Consider the following 16,926-nt stretch of genomic DNA (forward strand, 5'->3'; position numbering starts at 1 on the left):
ACTCACTCTCACTCACTGCCTCACACTCTCTCATTCACTCACTCACCCACTCACTCACTGACAACAAAAAAATAAAGAAAAAAGAAAAGTTATCTAGATCATGTGAAACTGATTTTTATCAAAACAGGTAAGTGACAGCAGTGCCAAGAAATAGGGAAAGCACACATATATTGTGAGATAAAATTATTTATTAAAGTTCTAACCTAAAACTTTTTACCTCTTAATTACACTGCTGTAAGTCTCCATATAGCATATATACTCATCTTTAACTAAAACATTCTTCAGAAAATTTCAAGTAAAACTTAAAACATTTTCATTCTACCATTTTCTTTTTCTCAAAAAAGGGAAAACAACCAGAATGAAAAATGAGAATCGTCACAAATTGTGAAGGATGTAACCCAATGCCACTAAACAACTTGTGTAGAAATTGTTGAATGGGAACCAGAATTACTATGTAAACTTCCATCAAATATACAATAAAATATTAATTTAAAAAAACCTAACAGATGATCAGCAAAAATCACTAGTGTTTTCTTTTGTTTTAAATTGTAAGTTTGCAACATTTAATCCACATAAAATCCTTACGATTAAATACTGCAGCACGAGGAGAAAAAAATGCACGGTAGCAGAAGACTATCTCTGAATTAAGACCTGGAGAGTTGGGGTTACACTGTCTATTTTAATACTTTCGTATTGTTTCAAATGTTTTGTTGGAAAGTATTTTGTAAGAAGGAACAGAAAAAGTGCTTCCAGTTAAAAAGGATGTATTTGAGTCCACACATTTATTTTTGCTCCCTCTCAAATGTCACTCAACTAACAGTAAATTTTAAAAGGGCAGAAATTCTGAAGAATAGGACAAACAGAAGAGGCTACAGCTGATAGATCCCAGCAGACAGATCGACAGAAAGTCTTTCTAAGGAACATCTAAATCCCTTTCCCCACACTACACAACAGGAAAGACTGGGATTTCCTGTCTGGAGATCCTCACTCAGAGGCTCCGGGCTCAGGAATAGCAGGCATGGCTTAAGTGGGAGAGAACAGGAAAACAAAGGGAAATGTCTTACTGAAAATGGGAGGACTAAGTAAAGGCCACATACATCTTCCTTTGCCCATGCAGCTCTGCCAGCCTGTCTCATGCTCCCCGCTGCCATGGCCCTTATCCCTAGGCCAAGAGACGGGAAGATTCAACATTAAACAAACTAAGCAAATCAAAAGAAAAGGCCGAAAGCACTCAGTTGGAAATCCCCCAACAAAACAGCAGGGTCTTCACAGATTACTCCATAGCAAAGCCCCACAGTTGGCAAATGTTCCCGAGCATATGGAGCGCCAACCAGCATTTGGTTTCCCACTCTTAAATATGAACCAGATGGCCCAGGAGCACCAGATATTTGAGGAATATTCCTAACGTCAAGTACACAAATCAAAATTAACAAAGAGGAACCCAGAAGAAAAGGGTAAGAGAATAAATCAAACTTAAATTAATCTCCTTGAAAGATCCAATCTTATATCCAAGAAACAAGCTGATGTCAGGTACCATCTAAGTTGTACGCGACACAGAGCAAGCCTGTGTACAACGGAATAAAGCACAACCCTCACTGTGTCTGTGCTCAGGGTGGTCGCCACTGTAATGCATTCCTACGGTCCTCATTGACCAGTCACAAGTGGACGGCCTAGTCCTTCTTCCCAGCTTCTTTTCAGTCTAGGCACTCTGCCGAACCCTGTCCACCCTGGGGGAACTCTGCTGTATTTTAAATACAGGTTTAAACTTCTCTAGTTTACAGCATCACAGCAACAAGTAAGTCACCATGTTATGCCAAACTGGCAGTTAGGTGGTGGAGGAAACAGGGCAGAATAAAACAGAAACAATTTTTAAATGAGCTCTTGAAATTAAAAATGAAAGACAAACAAATTCCTTAGGATGGTTGGAAATTAAAATTGAGGAAATCTCATAAAAAGTAGAACAAAAGACAAAATGAAATATGGGGGAGGGGAGAGAAAATAAAATGAAAAGATTTGTTCAAGGGGCCCAAAGTACAACTAACAGGAATAGCAGAAGAGAAAGTATCAAATAAGTTTCCCAAAACTCAAGAATATGACTTTTCAGGTTAAAAGGATTCAGAGTGTCCTACATAATGACTGGGGAGAAAAAAACCACAGAAAGGTATACCATATAAAAAACTCAGAATACTAAAGATAAGAAAGATCTTAAAAGCTTCCAGAAAGAAAAATTACATCGGTAAACAAGTGGCCATCTAGCTCAGAAGCAACGAAGCCCACATGGAAGAAGCACGCCAGCCTGTGTGATCAGGAGGTGTCAAAGGGATCAGGGATCAGGTATCAAAGAACAAAAAATTACATCATTGTGAATGGGGGCGGATACAGATTAGGGACACAAAGCCCATCTGTAGGCAACTGGACATCCCCTTACAGAAGGGTCACAGGGAGGAGATGAGCCAGTCAGAGTGCAGTATAGCACCAATGAAACATACAACTTTCCTCTAGTTCCTAAATCCTTTCTCCCCCACTATCATGATCCCAATTCTACCTTACGAATCCAGCTAGACCAGAGGACGTATACTGGTACAGATAGGAATTGGAAACACAGGGAGTCCAGGACAGATGACCCCTTCAGGACCAGTGGTGTGAGTGGTGATACCAGGAGGGTGGAGGGATGGTGGGGTAGAAAGGGGAAACCGATTACAAGGATCTACATATAACCTCTTCCTTGGGGGATGGCCAAAAAAAAAAGTGGGTGAAGGGAGACGTCGGACAGTGTAAGATATGACAAAATAATAATAATTTATAAATTATTAAAGGTTCATGAGGAAGGGGGTAGCGGGGAGGGAGGAAAAAGAGGAGCTGATACCAAGGGCCCAAGTAGAAAGCAAATGTTTTGAGAATGATGAGGGCAACAAATGTACAAATGTGTTTGACACACAATGGATGGATGTATGGACCGTGATAAGAGTTGTACAAGCCCCTAATACAATGATAAAAATTTTTTAAAAAGAAAAATCACATCATATACAAATGACTGGAAATAGAATCAGATTTCTTGACAGCTGTACTTGTCTTAAAACAGCTGAACAATGTTTTAAAAACCCAAAATCTATACTATAGGTTCCCAAACTTACCTGGTCTACTGCCCTCTTCTGGAAAATAAACCAACTCTGCACACCTGGCAATGAAAGACTGGACTGTGGTCCAGTGATCCCAAAGTGGGCGAGAGCGCACTGGGTGGCACTGAACAGCAGGTGCTGTTTGGCGTCGTCGGGTTGGTTCCAACTCACAGTGGCCCTATGCACAACCGGATGAAACACCACTGGGTCCTGCGCCATCCTGGCCCTTTGTTGCTGTCACTGGGTCAATCCGTCTTGTCCCGTGTCTTCCTCTTTTTTGCTGCCCCTTTACTTTACCAAGCATGATGTCCTTTTCCGTGGATATCTTGGATATAAGATTGGATCTCTCAAGGATATTAATTTAAGTTTTATTTATTCTCTTACCCTTTTCTTCTGGGTTCCTCTTTGTTAATTTTGATTTGTGTACTTGATGTTAGGAATATTCCTCCTGATACTGCGTCCAAAGCATGTGAGATGAAGTCTCCCATCTTTGCTTCTAAAGAACATTCTATTGTTGTACTTCTTCCAAGACAGGTTTGTTTGTTGTTTTGGCACTCCACAGTACGTTCAATATTCTTCATTAGCACCCTGAGTCAAATGCATTCTTCCTCATTCAATGTTCAACTTTATTCAATATTCAATCTTCCTATTCAACGTGCAACTTTCACATGCAAAGGCGGGGACTGAAAATACCATGGCTTGGATCAGGGCCACCTTATTCCTCAAAGTAACATTCTTTTCAACACTTTAAAGAAGTCTCGTGCAGCAGATTTACCCGATGTAATGTGTTGTTTGATTTTTTGACAGCTGCTTCCATGAACATTGATTGTTGTAGGGTGATTTCCCATTTCTTCCCCATGGTCTTAGGGAAGGGAGAGGGTGAAAACCCTATCCTAACCGGCCTAATGGGTATAAAGAGTGGGACTTCACCCTTAGTTAAAAGTTCTTATGGGAGCTGTATGAACTTTTGTATTTAGCAAAATGACTTTGCTTCTTGGATCTGCTAAGATGTTTTGGAACAAACTATTTTGCTTAATCTTGACTTGCAAGGACGTGGCTGCAAAGTGCAGATGTTTTTGTCTGGACTTGGTTGTTTTCCCAGAAGGAGCCAAGAAATGGGGTATAAAAGAAAACACAGCTTTTAATAAAGGGCCATTGCATATATTCACGCTTCTGAATGTTTCTTTGGTCCTCCTGAACCCTACTTTTCTATATTCTCCTTTTTCTCAAGACCACTCACCCAACTTCAGCTTTCTGTGAGGAACACGCCGGAGCTGGTCTCCGGCAGATTGTGGTTTCATACAAGATGAAATCCTTGACAACTTCAATCTTTTCTTCATTTATCATGATGTTACCTATTGGTTCAGTTGTGAAGATTTTGGTTTTCTTTACATTGAGTTATAATGTATACTGAAGGCTGCAATCCTTGATCTTCATCAGCAAGTGCTTCAAGACCTCACTTCCAGCAAGCAAGGTTGTGTCATCTGCCTATCAAAGGTTATTAGCCTTCCTCAAGCCTGATGCTGCATTCTTCTTCATATAACCCAGCTTCTCTGATTATTTGCTTGCAAATTGAATACCATATATACTCATGTATAGGCTGAGTTTTCAGCACTTTTAATGTAGTTTTTCGGTGGTAAAATCAGGTGCCTCGGCTGATATTTGGGTCGGCTGATACTCGGGTTTATACGGTAAGTATGGTGAGGGGCTACAACCCTGGCACACAGCTTTCCTGATTTTAAACCCTTGTTCTGGTCACACAACTGCCTCTTGATCCATGTACAGGTTCCACAGGAGCACACTGAAGTGTTCCGATCCTTCTCAAGGTTATCTATAGTTTATTATGAACCACACAGTCGCAAAGCCTTTGCATAGTCAATGAACACAAGTAAACATCTGCCAAGATCCACCTGACATCAGCAATAATATTCCTTGTTCCATGTCCTCTTCTGAATTTGGCCTGAACCTCTGGCAGCTCCCAGTCAATGTACTGCTGCAACCATGGTTGAATGATCTTTAGCAAAGTTTCACTTGCATGTAATATTATTTTGTTCTGTAAACTGATCGTTCTGTTGGGTCACCTTTCTTTGGAATGAGTATAAATATGGATCTCCTCCAGGCCAAGTAGGTAGCTTCCAAATTTCCTGGCACAGACAAGGGAGTTCTTTCAGTGCTTCATCAGGTTGTTGAATTAATGGGATTCCATTAATTCCTGAAGCCTTGTTTTTTGCTAATTCTCTCAATGCAGCCTGAACTTCTTCCATTGGCTCTTACTCATAAGCTACCTCTAGAAATGGCTGACTGTTGACTAGCTCTTTGGGGTACATGACTGTGTATTCTTTCCATCTTTTTTGATGCTTCCTGCATCATTCAGTATTTTGTCCATAGAACCTTTGCAAAAGCAGATGTTGACATTTTATCTGGGATTATGGATTATAGTTCAAAAGAGTAATTTTTTTCCCCCTGAAAGACCTCACAGGTTTGGGAAACTATACTTTTACAGCCACCCTGGATTGTTCGAGCACACTCTCACACACCCTTTGGGAAGCACTGTTCTATATCCAGCTAAACTAATAGGCAAATGTGAGAGAACATAAAGTTTTGCCACCATTTAGATTCTTAAAAATGTACAGCCAATGAATGCATCACTTCTTCAGCAGTTAATGTTGGACATGTCCCACAACATCAACCCTTCAAACCAAGAAGGAAGAAGAAAACAGGCGACCCAACTCAAAAGGATGCTCCCCGTCATTAGTCACCTGGGAAATATACACCAAAGCAAGATTGTGACTTCACACCCACTTGTCATTGTTGTGTCGCTGAGTTGGTGCTGATTCAGAACAATCCTGTGTATCACAGGATGAAGCAGCATCCAGTCCTGCACCAACCTCACAGTTCTCAAGTTCCAGCTACTCTGTCAATCCATCTCACTGTTGGTCTTCCTCATTTTATGTTCCAATTTTTGTACAAACTATGATGTTTTTCTTCAGGGACCAATCTCTTCTTCAAAATACGTAGGATGAAGTTTCATCATCCTTGCTTACAAGGAGCATTCTGACTGTCTACCTTCCAAGATGGATTTGTTTGTTCTTCTGGTACTTTCAAAGGTACTCATTGGGTAAACATTGGACTGCAAACGACAAGGTTTGCGGTTCAAACCTACCAGCCATTGGGCAGGAAAAATATGAAGTTATCTGCTCCCATAAGGATTTACAGCTTTGGAAACTCTTATCACACAGGGTCACTATGAGTTGGAACTGACTCAATGGCAGTGGGTAATCCTACCTACTAGGATGGCTACTATCAGAAAAAGAAACTAACATGTGTTATCAATAATGTGAAGAAATTAGAACTTCCAAGTATCATTGGTGGGAATGTAAAATGGTGCAGCGATTACTGAAAAATAGCTTATTGGTTCTTCAAAATGGTAAACATAGAATTGCCAAACAACTCAGCCATTCCATACACACACACACACACACACACACACACACACTCACATTCTCAGATACTTACATACATATATATACACACAAGTGTATATATATACCCTCTCGTATACCAAGATATATATCCTCAAACAGATATACTTGTACACCAATGTTCAGCACAGCATTATTCATAATAATCAAAAGGTAGAAACAAGCCCAAGGGTCTATCAACACGTGACTGAAGAAAAAAAAATGTGACCTGTGGGTGTAAAAAAGCACTGCTAAAAATCATAGAAACCTTTATTAAACAAAAATAGCAAAATGCAAAGCTATTGTTTGTTGGTTTTTGTTTTTTATTGAGTGAGTGAGTCAGTCAGTCAGTGAATGAGAGTGAGTGAGAAAGTTAGTGAGTGAGTGAGTGAATGAGAATGAGTGAGTGAGTCAGTGAATGAGAGTGAGTGAGTCAGTGAATGAGAGAGTGAGTGAGAGTGAGTGATTGAGTGAATGAGAGAGTGACTGAGAGTGAGTGAATGAGAGTGAGTGAATTATAGTGAGAGAGTGACTGAGTGAATGAGTCAGTGAGTGAGAGTGAGTGAGTCAGTGAATGAGAGTGAGAGAGTGAGTGAGTGAGTGAGTGAGTCAGTGAAGGAGAGTGAGTGAGAGAGTGAGTGAGTGAGTGAGTGAATGAAAGTGAGTGAGTGAGTCAGTGAATGAGAGTGAGTGAGTGAATGAGTGAGAGTGAGTGAGAGAGAGTGAGTGAGTGAGTGAGTCAGTGAGTGAGAGAGAGTGAGTGAGTCAGTGAGTCAGTGAGTGAGTGAGTGAATGAGAGTGAGTGAGTGAGTCACGAAGCTATTGTTTCTCAGTATATCCTACATCTAGGTTTGTATAACTCTCAAGACGGTATTTCCATCTTTCTAACTATTTCCCAGAGAATTCTGCATTCTTTGATTTACATTATGTCAAAATAGCAGTTTAGATCGCATTCTTTTTAAGTATTCTTTGAGTTTGGGAACAAAAAAGTCTGAAGGGGCAAAATCAGGGCTGAAGAGTAGATGGTGTAAAGTTTCCCCAAAAAAAGTCCTTTTAGGACCACCCTTTGCCTTCAAAGAATGAGCAGGTATATTATTGTGCTGGGGAGAAAAATATCTTGATATAACTTCCCTTGGCCTTTTCCTCATCAACATAATTTTCAGTTTTCTTAAAACTACTTCACAATAAGCCCTCCTGAGCATCTTGTATCCTTGGAGAAAATCTATCAAGATTTCTCCTTGAGAATCCCCAAAATTCGTTGTTATTCTGAGCACATCTCTGCCTTGACTTCAACTGACCAGCAAACCTGTTTGGAAGCTACTGTTTTGAAAGGTGCTCTAATGAGATTAAGCCAACTGTCTGATCAAGAAACGTGTCTGAGCCATCCAATGACTGCAGAGTAACACTCAAACGTTTTCTCTGCAATAAACCAATGCCTGCACAAACTGGAGCCTTAGTAGTAGTATAATGAAATATTATGCACCATTAGAGAAATAAAGGTTTGCCACATGTATGGCTTGGATGACCCTTGAAAATACCATGAGTGAAATAATGCACACAAGGAAATATCATACGATTCCACGTATACGAAATATCTAGAATGAGCAAATGCCAAGAGATAAACTTTTAATTTTGATTCCCGCGGGTGAGGAGGAGAGAGAGAGAGCTATTGCTTAAGTGGCATAGAGTTAGGGTGACAAAACAATTTTTGGAAATGGATAGTGATAAAGTTCGAACAATATAGTGAACGTAATTAATGTCACTGAATTGTCCACTTCAAAATGGTTAAAATGGAAAATTTTTTTATTGTATGAAGGAGCTCCAAAAAGTTAGTGGACACCTATGGCTAAAATTACAGTCAAACAGGTCTATAAGTGGACCAGTACCACTAGGGAAAGAATAACACTAGGGAGGGCATGCACCCCGTAGAATAATCAAGCATCTTAGATCAAATGGGCAGGACTTACCCGAGAGCAGAGTTCAGAGTGGTCAGTAAAGAATAGGGATGAAAACACTGGGAGGGTGGGAAAGTGATGCTCCACTGTGGGGATTGGATCCATGAGATAAAACAGCATGGGTGGAAAATTCTGAATGGAAAACTGATTTGTTTTGTACACCTTCACCCAATTCACAATAAAAGTTAGAAAAAGAAAAAAAAGGTTAGTGGAAAATCTCATTCTTTTGATTACAGTTTTGTACAAATTTTTGAAGCGTCCTCATCTGTATTTTATCATAACTTTTTTTTTTAAGTAGGAGAAAGGAAGGATGCCAACAAAGGAGTGAAATGAAACATTTCTTTCTTTGTGAGCATATCTGTTTATAAGTCATGAGCTCCTTTCTATTAGAGCACGGTATTTCTCTGCAATAAACCCATGCCTGCACAAACTGGAGCCTTCGTAGTAGTATATAATAAAATAGTATAGTATAATAAAATATACGCCCAGCTGTGGACTCTAAGGCTCTGCTGTTGGAATGACACTTCCGACCCCACTGGAGCTCTGCGCTGGTCTTGCACACAACTGTAAAGTGTCTGACTGGAGCATGCTGATCTGGGTGGCTTCCATCCTATACTCTTGGGTTTACACAGGAACTGCACTTGTTATTAAGCCCAGGTGCTACACTGCCTCCTGATTTAGAAAATAAATGATTCAGGGTTAGGAACATTCACTTGTGCTGTGAGAACAAACACGAATGCTTTCATGCTCAGAGTTAAGTAATGTATTAGAAAAGAAAAGTAAATCCTTGTTGAGTTTCAGAAGGACTTGGATGTGAACCCACTGTATCCTCCGTCATTAGGAAACTAAACTGTCCAGACCACATGCATGCTTAGATGGATACCCAGCCCGCTACTGGGTCACACCCACAGGACCCAGTTATTCACATCATAATATGAGATACAGCAGTGAATTAACAGAAAGCCTCCTTAAATCTCTGGAGGGGTGTTCGTATTTTAAAAGAGAAAACCATCTTTAGTTTATGCCACTTATGCTGTGCTCAAATACCCAACACTGGGCTGTGACTCAGTGAGTGAACTTGGTCCCACATCTTTTTCACCTCAGTAGGCAAAAAAATCTACTCATGTGAGAAAAAAATTGCAAAGGGGATACTGCTTGGGTCCTAGAAGAGAGAAAGGATATTAACCTTTCATGATGAGATGAACTATAAAGGACGAAGACCTGACACAGCTAGCTTTGGTCTTTTAGAGAACATAAAACAAAAGAAAATGGGTAGACAAGTATCGTGGGTTAAATAATGTCCCATAAAAAGGTATGTTCAAGTACTAACCCCTAGTCCCTGTGAATGTGAATTTATTTGGAAACAGGGTCTTTGCCTATACAAGCAAGTTAAGATGAGGTCACAATGGGATTGGGTTGGGCCCTAAATACAGTATGACGAGCAAGACAGACAGCTCTACAGAGGCCATGTACTGATGGAGAAACAGAATAGGAATGATACAATTATAAGCCGAGGAATGCCGGCAGCCACCAGAAGCTAAAGCAAAGTCTCCAGAGCCTTCAAGGGAGTATAGCCCTGTCAGCACTTTGAATTTGGACTTCTCCTCCATATGACTTTTAGAGGATACATTTCTGTTGTCGTAAGCCACCTAGTTTGTGGTACTTGGTTATGGCCACCATAATAAAAATTAATACGACTACCTTGCAGTGTCATCCTGGAAAAGCTGCTCTGTCTCTCCGGGTCTCAGTTTTCTTAAATGGTAATATCACCTACCACCCTCCTGACTATATCTTGCAAGATTCTGAGAATTAAGCAATACATAGGTAAAAGTACTGTGTGGAGTACTTTACACATCTGTCAAAGTTTACAGTAGACTCAGCTGAGGAACTGGTATTCTTGTAGCCACTCACCCCGTCGTTCCTTAATGAGGTTCGTTCGTCGCTCTCTCACTTCTGAGCTCAGATTATCTACCATCTTGCTAATGCAGTTGTCCAGAACCAGGGAGTGAGTTTGGGATATGATGTCCTTCCGACAAATGGGACACTCGCTCTTGCGCTTCACCCATTCGCTGATGCAGAAGGAGCAGAAACTGTGAGCACAGTTCAAAGTGATGGCCTGCAATGAGAATGCGAGCACACCCGTCAGAGAGGCCCTGCAGGACGGTGACTGCGAAGGTGAAATGGGGGCCTCCAGGCCAGACAGAAAATTAACCAGTCATATCTGGAGGCCTTAAGAAGGGGATTCGCATCATGCTTGGGGTTGGGAAATTTAAGCTTTATATTAGATGGTTCATTTCCTCCTTCCTCAAAGTCACGGATTCAGGGCCTAGGTAGGATAATTCACCCATGTTGGTCCACAAACTCAGACCACATTACCAATGTGAAAGCCACTTTGCAAAGAAATGTCACCGGACATGACATGAAAAGTAAGCATGTGAATGTTGTGGTATAAATATATCACTAATTCTCCTACGAGAAACAACTCATGCCTTGCTGCTAGTTGGCGACTGAGAACCTAATGGTGAGCACATCCTGACTACTCAGGATTTAGAGCAACAGGAGGGCGGCAATAGCTAGACTGAAAAATAAATATAAGAGGCTGGCTAGAAAAAGAACTAAAAAATGTAAACGTTCTCTGACAGTGCCTGAACCTGTAATTAATAATGCTCTGAAAAGAAAGGAAGGAACAGGAAGCCTGGCCTCAACGGCTCCTTTGCATAAGTCCTCTGGTTAGGTTTCTCTCCCAGAGTTCTTCTCACCCCCAGGAAGAGAATACAAACTACTCTTCGTTACTCATGTTTATGTCCAGGCATTTCCAATGATCCAACTTTTCCTGAGGTCCGCAAAAGACCTCACTCCTGCCTTTAGGGTAGCAGTGGAAAATAAAAGAGAAGTTAAATATTTTTCAAATGCCAGTTTGATCCGAAAGCTAGACAACTAGAAGAACGGCGACTCACCGCCTGCCGGGTTAAAATGAAAAATCTGTCTAATGCTGACTGTGTAAGAAGAGGCTGGCAGTGTAGGTCAGGCAGCATGTCGTACTCTAACACAGAACGGACAGGTGCCCCAGCTGACTGACTGTGTATTCCTCTACAGAGTCTGTGACATTGTCAAAGGACACTGGGTTCCCTAAAGTAAGGAAGCACTTCTGTCCGGGAGGGATTTTTAAGGAGGCTTTTTAACTTAGCCTCCCCCTAGACTCCTGAGAAAAGGAAGCAGTGTATGTGTGTGTCTGAAACACAGTCATGTAACAACCTTTAACACTTGTAGTCCACGATGAATTGGTCACAAATGGTAGACTGAAAAATTCAGTGCAAAAACATGACAAGATAATAAATGGTAACTTATGAGAGAGATGATTTCTTTTCACTTGGCGCCTTATAATCACTGAAATATGTTCAACTTGGTCCCTAAATTCCCAAAGCAACCACATACCAATGACATTTACTACCTTGTTTAAAGGCTACACTGAACACCTGCTCTCAGCACAGTGCCCATTTAAATAACAGTTGTTATAGTAAATGGCTTTATTCTGATAACTTCGAAAATCTAAGTTCATGTGGATCTAGTTTTCCCCCCAACAAAGAGATAAAAAGCTTTATTGTGGCTAAAAATATTATGTATAACAAATAAACATTGAAAATCAAAGTAAGAAAAAGAATGGCGTGTGTGTGTGTGTGTGTGTGTGTGTGTGTGTGTGGTGGGGGAAACAACTACTAAAACACATGAGCGCCACAGTAATTTTCTGGGAGAAAGAAAATCTCGTCAAGGAATTGTTTCTTATCACTGCTGCAGCATGTGCAGCCCAGGCTCCGTTCAGAGTCAGAGGGGGGAAGGGCGTTGGTTCATAATTACCTCAATGAAGTATTCTGAACAAATGATACACTGGAGCTCATTCTCCAGCACGTCATTCATGTGGTTCAGAACTTCCTCTTTCTGTGCCTGCACCTTCTCTTTCTCTTCCTGTAAAGACAACACCCCACCTGTCATTCAGGAGAACCAGCAGAATGCAAAAGAAGAAGGGACCAGGGTTAATTGTCTGGAATAGGATTCAGAAAGAGTCTAAATTAAAAATTCATTCTGGTGCAGCAAGATGAGAATACCTGCTTTCCCCCAGGGTTACTGTTTCTCAGAACTGCTTTCTAATACAGAGAACTGACTTCTTTTCTTTCCTCTTCCCTCTTTTCCAGTATTTGAATTGTAGCTGCTGTCTCTTTTCCCCAAATTAATGAAATGAGAAAAACTAGAGGACGCATACTAACCCCACCAGCCACCCAAGGCAGAACAAGGCAATAAATCTAAGAACAAGATAATCACCAACAAATGCACTGGAAAGGAAGAAAACATGAAAATCACTCTACAGAAGCAGGGAGCTTGATTAAGTGATAGGGTCCCTAAAGTGCTTTACAGCTGCCTCTTCTGTAAAACAGGATAATACCTATATTCCATGGAGCCAGGGGGCTGGAGAGAAAGCCCCTCGCATCACCTCCGGCCCCAAGCTCTATGATACTTGCTACTCCTCTCTCTTACAGAGCTCTGCAGTGCAATTCCCCTGCGTGTTCCCCAAGAGGGAGGACTGCTTGTGGATACCTGACATTTTAGGGAGAATTCTAGGTGTGCTCTCTTGAAGAATGGTTATCAGCTATTTAAGTTAGCAGCATCTCATCCCCCAAACAGGCCTAGGTGGGAGGGAAAGAAGAAAAAGAACAAGAACTATTCAGGGTATATTTGAATGGCTGTTTTCTTTCTATCTTATGATTGAATCAAAGCAAAGACTGTCAGACTGTTTGGGGCAGTGAAGAGTGTCTGGCCCCATTTCTAACTACAGTTAGGTTTCCTGAAAACGTACGAGTCACCGGGTTAAAAACCCTGTTGCTTACATGAAAGTTGGAGGAGAAGGTGTTATGTGATTTAAACAGAGGATAAGGATATCACACAAACTGAAAAAATGTCCTCTTCTTTTTGGTATCTGGCTGTAGGTCTGTTATGTTGGGTGGGAATGAGAGATGCAATCCAGTTCAGGTATTACTTCCAGGTCAGAGTTTGCTAACCGGTGTTGCAAACTGGTGACCTGTGACTGGATCTAGACTGCAGACTGGTTTTAGTTTGGAGCTCATTGTATGATTAAAAAAACAAAAACAAAACTGAACTTGTTGCCAATATTTGGAAATTGGGATATTTCACATAATTATTTGAATTTTTACATTCTGTAAGAAAATCAGAATGTCTGATAACATGCCTGCGTTTCTGATGGCAACAACTGGCTACAGCAGAGAAAGGCTGCCGCTTCATGTGTGGGGATAAGGCCTGAGCATCCCTTTCCTCGTGTGTTCTTGTACCCAGGCCACTTCTATCACCAGTCTGGCTTGGTGGGCTTTTGAATTTGTCAGCCTAGTCAAAGAAATCCACCGATCTGAATTGCAAGCATGAATCAGGATGAAGGATTTTGTACTTTGACCGTCCGGGACAGTGGGAGACACCGCAGCGGCAGCTGCCCACTGACAAAGGACTCGCCCACAGAAGTGTCAGTGACTTATGCCGAGCATTTCACTTCTGAACGAGGGAAAAGAAATAGATGTTGTCTTACAGGCAGAAGTCTTCGAGGGCCTGAATAATGTTACCGATTATTTCCCCTGAGGCAAGGGGCAGCCATAACCTCTCCCTTCATTCACCATAGCAACCCTTGCACTGTTTGAAAATGCTGAGTTGCATGTAGTAACCACCTCTAAACCTCCATCTTCTTTCTGGTACCTTGGTTTGCGCCAGTTCCCTGTTCTTGGCTTGAATGATCTCTTCAAAGCTCCTCCTGCTGCGATTTAGCTCTTCCATTAGAATCCGGTGCTGCAGAAACATAGCGGAGACAAGCTCAGGGTGATCTACACGCTTTCCTCTAACACACTTACCTGTTCCCTGACTCTAGCCAGTGGCTTTGGCTCAAGGGATCAATTAATTAGCAATTTCAAAATAATGCCCTCACTACTTGAAAACATCTCACCTACTTGGATGGAAGGGCATCAGACCCATTAATCCTTGCCTAACAGTTATTCCCTATTCAGGTACCACCCAAAGCAAATGAAGAATATTTTTCACCACCTTCCAGAGCCTGATTCTATAGGCTTGGCTTAGGGCTCAGGAACATGTATTTTTTTTAAGTTGCTCAAGTGATTCTGGGAGCAGTGCTCAAGAACTTCTAAGTACCTGTGAGACTAACGAGTACTGGGAACAGCTTTTAGGAAAGAATTGGGAAAAAGAGATTCAGAGAACCTAGGTAATTATTTGCTTTGAAATGAAAAAATATCTTTAACCTATTCAGTGCAGACATTGCATGGTCATAAGGCAATGCTGCCTGACCTCTCTCTGCCGGTGTCTTCTGGAAGCTGGCACGCCCAGGAGCTAACAGTGTATTCACTGTGACTAAACAAACATCAAGTTTCCACTTCTTTGGAACAGAATTTATGAGCTCCCTCATGCCTAAGGGTAGGTTATGCTTGAAAACCTTACCTCAAATCCAAACAAACAAAAACAACGATTGCCACTCGAGTTGATTCTGACTCAGTGTCTCTAGAGGACAGTGCAGAAATGCCCCCAAGACATGTCCAAGGTTGTAGGATTTATGGGACCCGATCACCAGGTTCTTTGCTCCAGGGGAGCAGCTGGCGCATTTACACACCAACCTTTCGGTCAACAGGCAAGTATCTAACCATTGCACTACCAGGGTGCTTTAAGAACACTGTATTGAAAGAAGGTAAAGCAAAATATTTTTGAAATGATATCATTCAAGAAACACATTTTAAAATGTGTGATCTTCAAAACTGAGGTTATGTCACAAGGCCTGTCTTGACCACTAACTAGATATGCATACCTTACCTTTCTCATGTATTAAATGGAACAACGGGTACCTCTTACCTCAATGCTGACAGGAAAATAACAGTCATGAAAACATTTAGAAAAGTGTGTTATGCTTTCTGTAAGTGCAAGCTTTCACAACAGCTTGCTAAACAAATAAAAAGAGCTTCACAGCAACCAGCAGATGGACGAGAGAGCAACTATTGCTCTGGGTGAAAGTAGCATTCCCCTCAGGGGCATTCGAATAGAACCCCGATCTTAAAATGCCACATGCAGGCTACTGACTGCAGACTGGTCAAGTGCTCTGTGCTAAGTGAAGAGTACGTTGCCCTGCCTGTCCAAGGGCGAGGTGAGAAGTCATGGTGCAGGGTACCCAACGGTCCCTTGGGGATTTCCAAACAGCAGGACCTTATTCTTTTTCAGTCAATTTCAAAATTTCAATTTCATATCTGAATATTAATTGAATAATGTTCTAGAGGTAGGGCACACACCTACGCTCTCACTCCAGAAAACAAAGAAGCTCAGAAAATAACATTCTAAAAAGAAGGAATTGTGCCCTTCAAGGATATCCAGGCAGGCGTCTTCTCACTCCTATGTGAACAAAGCAAGAAGGTTGGGGGGAGGCAGCAACAAAAGAACATGAAGAAAATCCCCCGGACAAAATTCTAAAATTGCTTCCAATCATCGGCCTAATACATAAAGGACAGAAAACAAAAGCAAGTTGTAACGGGCTTATGAAAACCTAATGAAAGAAGGAAGCAGTCAAATTAAGTGAAATCAGTTACAGGCACTCTTTTAGAGAATTTTATTTCTATGAACCTTGCCTTTTCAGTGAATTGATAATGCTTCGCTGTTAATCTGCACACTCTCAATCTGACCTCAAATGTTTCATGGGGACTTTCTCAAATGGCTTCTGGGTGGCTACAGATCAGGAGGAATGAGGTAATGGGAGACTCTTGCAGGCACTGGTGGCCAAGTCATAGTTCTCATGGTCTCCTGTGTGGCCCTCACCTTTGTGGAAGTGGAGCTTCTTCCCCAGAGTCTCTTAATTGCTACAGGCTCCATTCCATCTTCACTAGAGCAACTTCTGCTCAGATGAAGATGTGAATTTTCATGCTGTGGCCTGGCATCTCTGTGAGGCTCCAAATCTCCAACCTGATGGTGTGAGCAGCTGCCATCTGCTCTGTTTACAGACTGGAAGGGCCACAGAGGTGTGGGCTATGAAACACAGGCAGCCTGTGGCCACGAAACGCTTGCCTGCCCCCAACTCCGCAGCCCACTAAAATCTCAGAACAGTGGCAAGAGCTAAATTACCTCCTGCAGGGCCTGGGCCAGCTGTTGCTTCAAGTCCTCTTCTCCTTGCTCTTTCTCCAAACCCTGCAAAGCCAAAAACAAAATGGAAGGTTTCCCTACAGGGAAGAGAAGGAAAAGGACAGAATGTAGCATCACGCAGAGGAAACTAGCTAGCATGAGCATCCGGAAACAACAGGGGCCGGGAGCAGGTGGGAAATCTCCCATTTTACTTCAAGCTGCTGGTAATGAGGG

General features: G+C 41.7%; 1 protein-coding gene across 1 annotated transcript in view; it reads right to left on the reverse strand.

Moving 5' to 3' along the window:
- RNF8 (ring finger protein 8) overlaps nt 1–16,926 on the reverse strand; it is a 72,474-nt gene that overhangs the window by 17,533 nt on the left and 38,015 nt on the right. The window contains exons 4-7 of the mRNA XM_004710830.2: nt 16,696–16,758; nt 14,287–14,376; nt 12,391–12,498; nt 10,447–10,651 (exon numbers count right to left, since the gene is read on the reverse strand). Coding sequence (XP_004710887.2) covers nt 10,447–10,651; nt 12,391–12,498; nt 14,287–14,376; nt 16,696–16,758 — 466 coding nt within the window. The remainder of the gene's footprint in view (nt 1–10,446; nt 10,652–12,390; nt 12,499–14,286; nt 14,377–16,695; nt 16,759–16,926) is intronic.

The sequence above is a fragment of the Echinops telfairi genome, unplaced genomic scaffold (genome assembly GCF_000313985.2).
Source record: "Echinops telfairi isolate 266 unplaced genomic scaffold, ASM31398v2 ScPeMD7_3533;HRSCAF=4204_1, whole genome shotgun sequence".
In the NCBI taxonomy this organism is placed as follows: domain Eukaryota; kingdom Metazoa; phylum Chordata; class Mammalia; order Afrosoricida; family Tenrecidae; genus Echinops; species Echinops telfairi.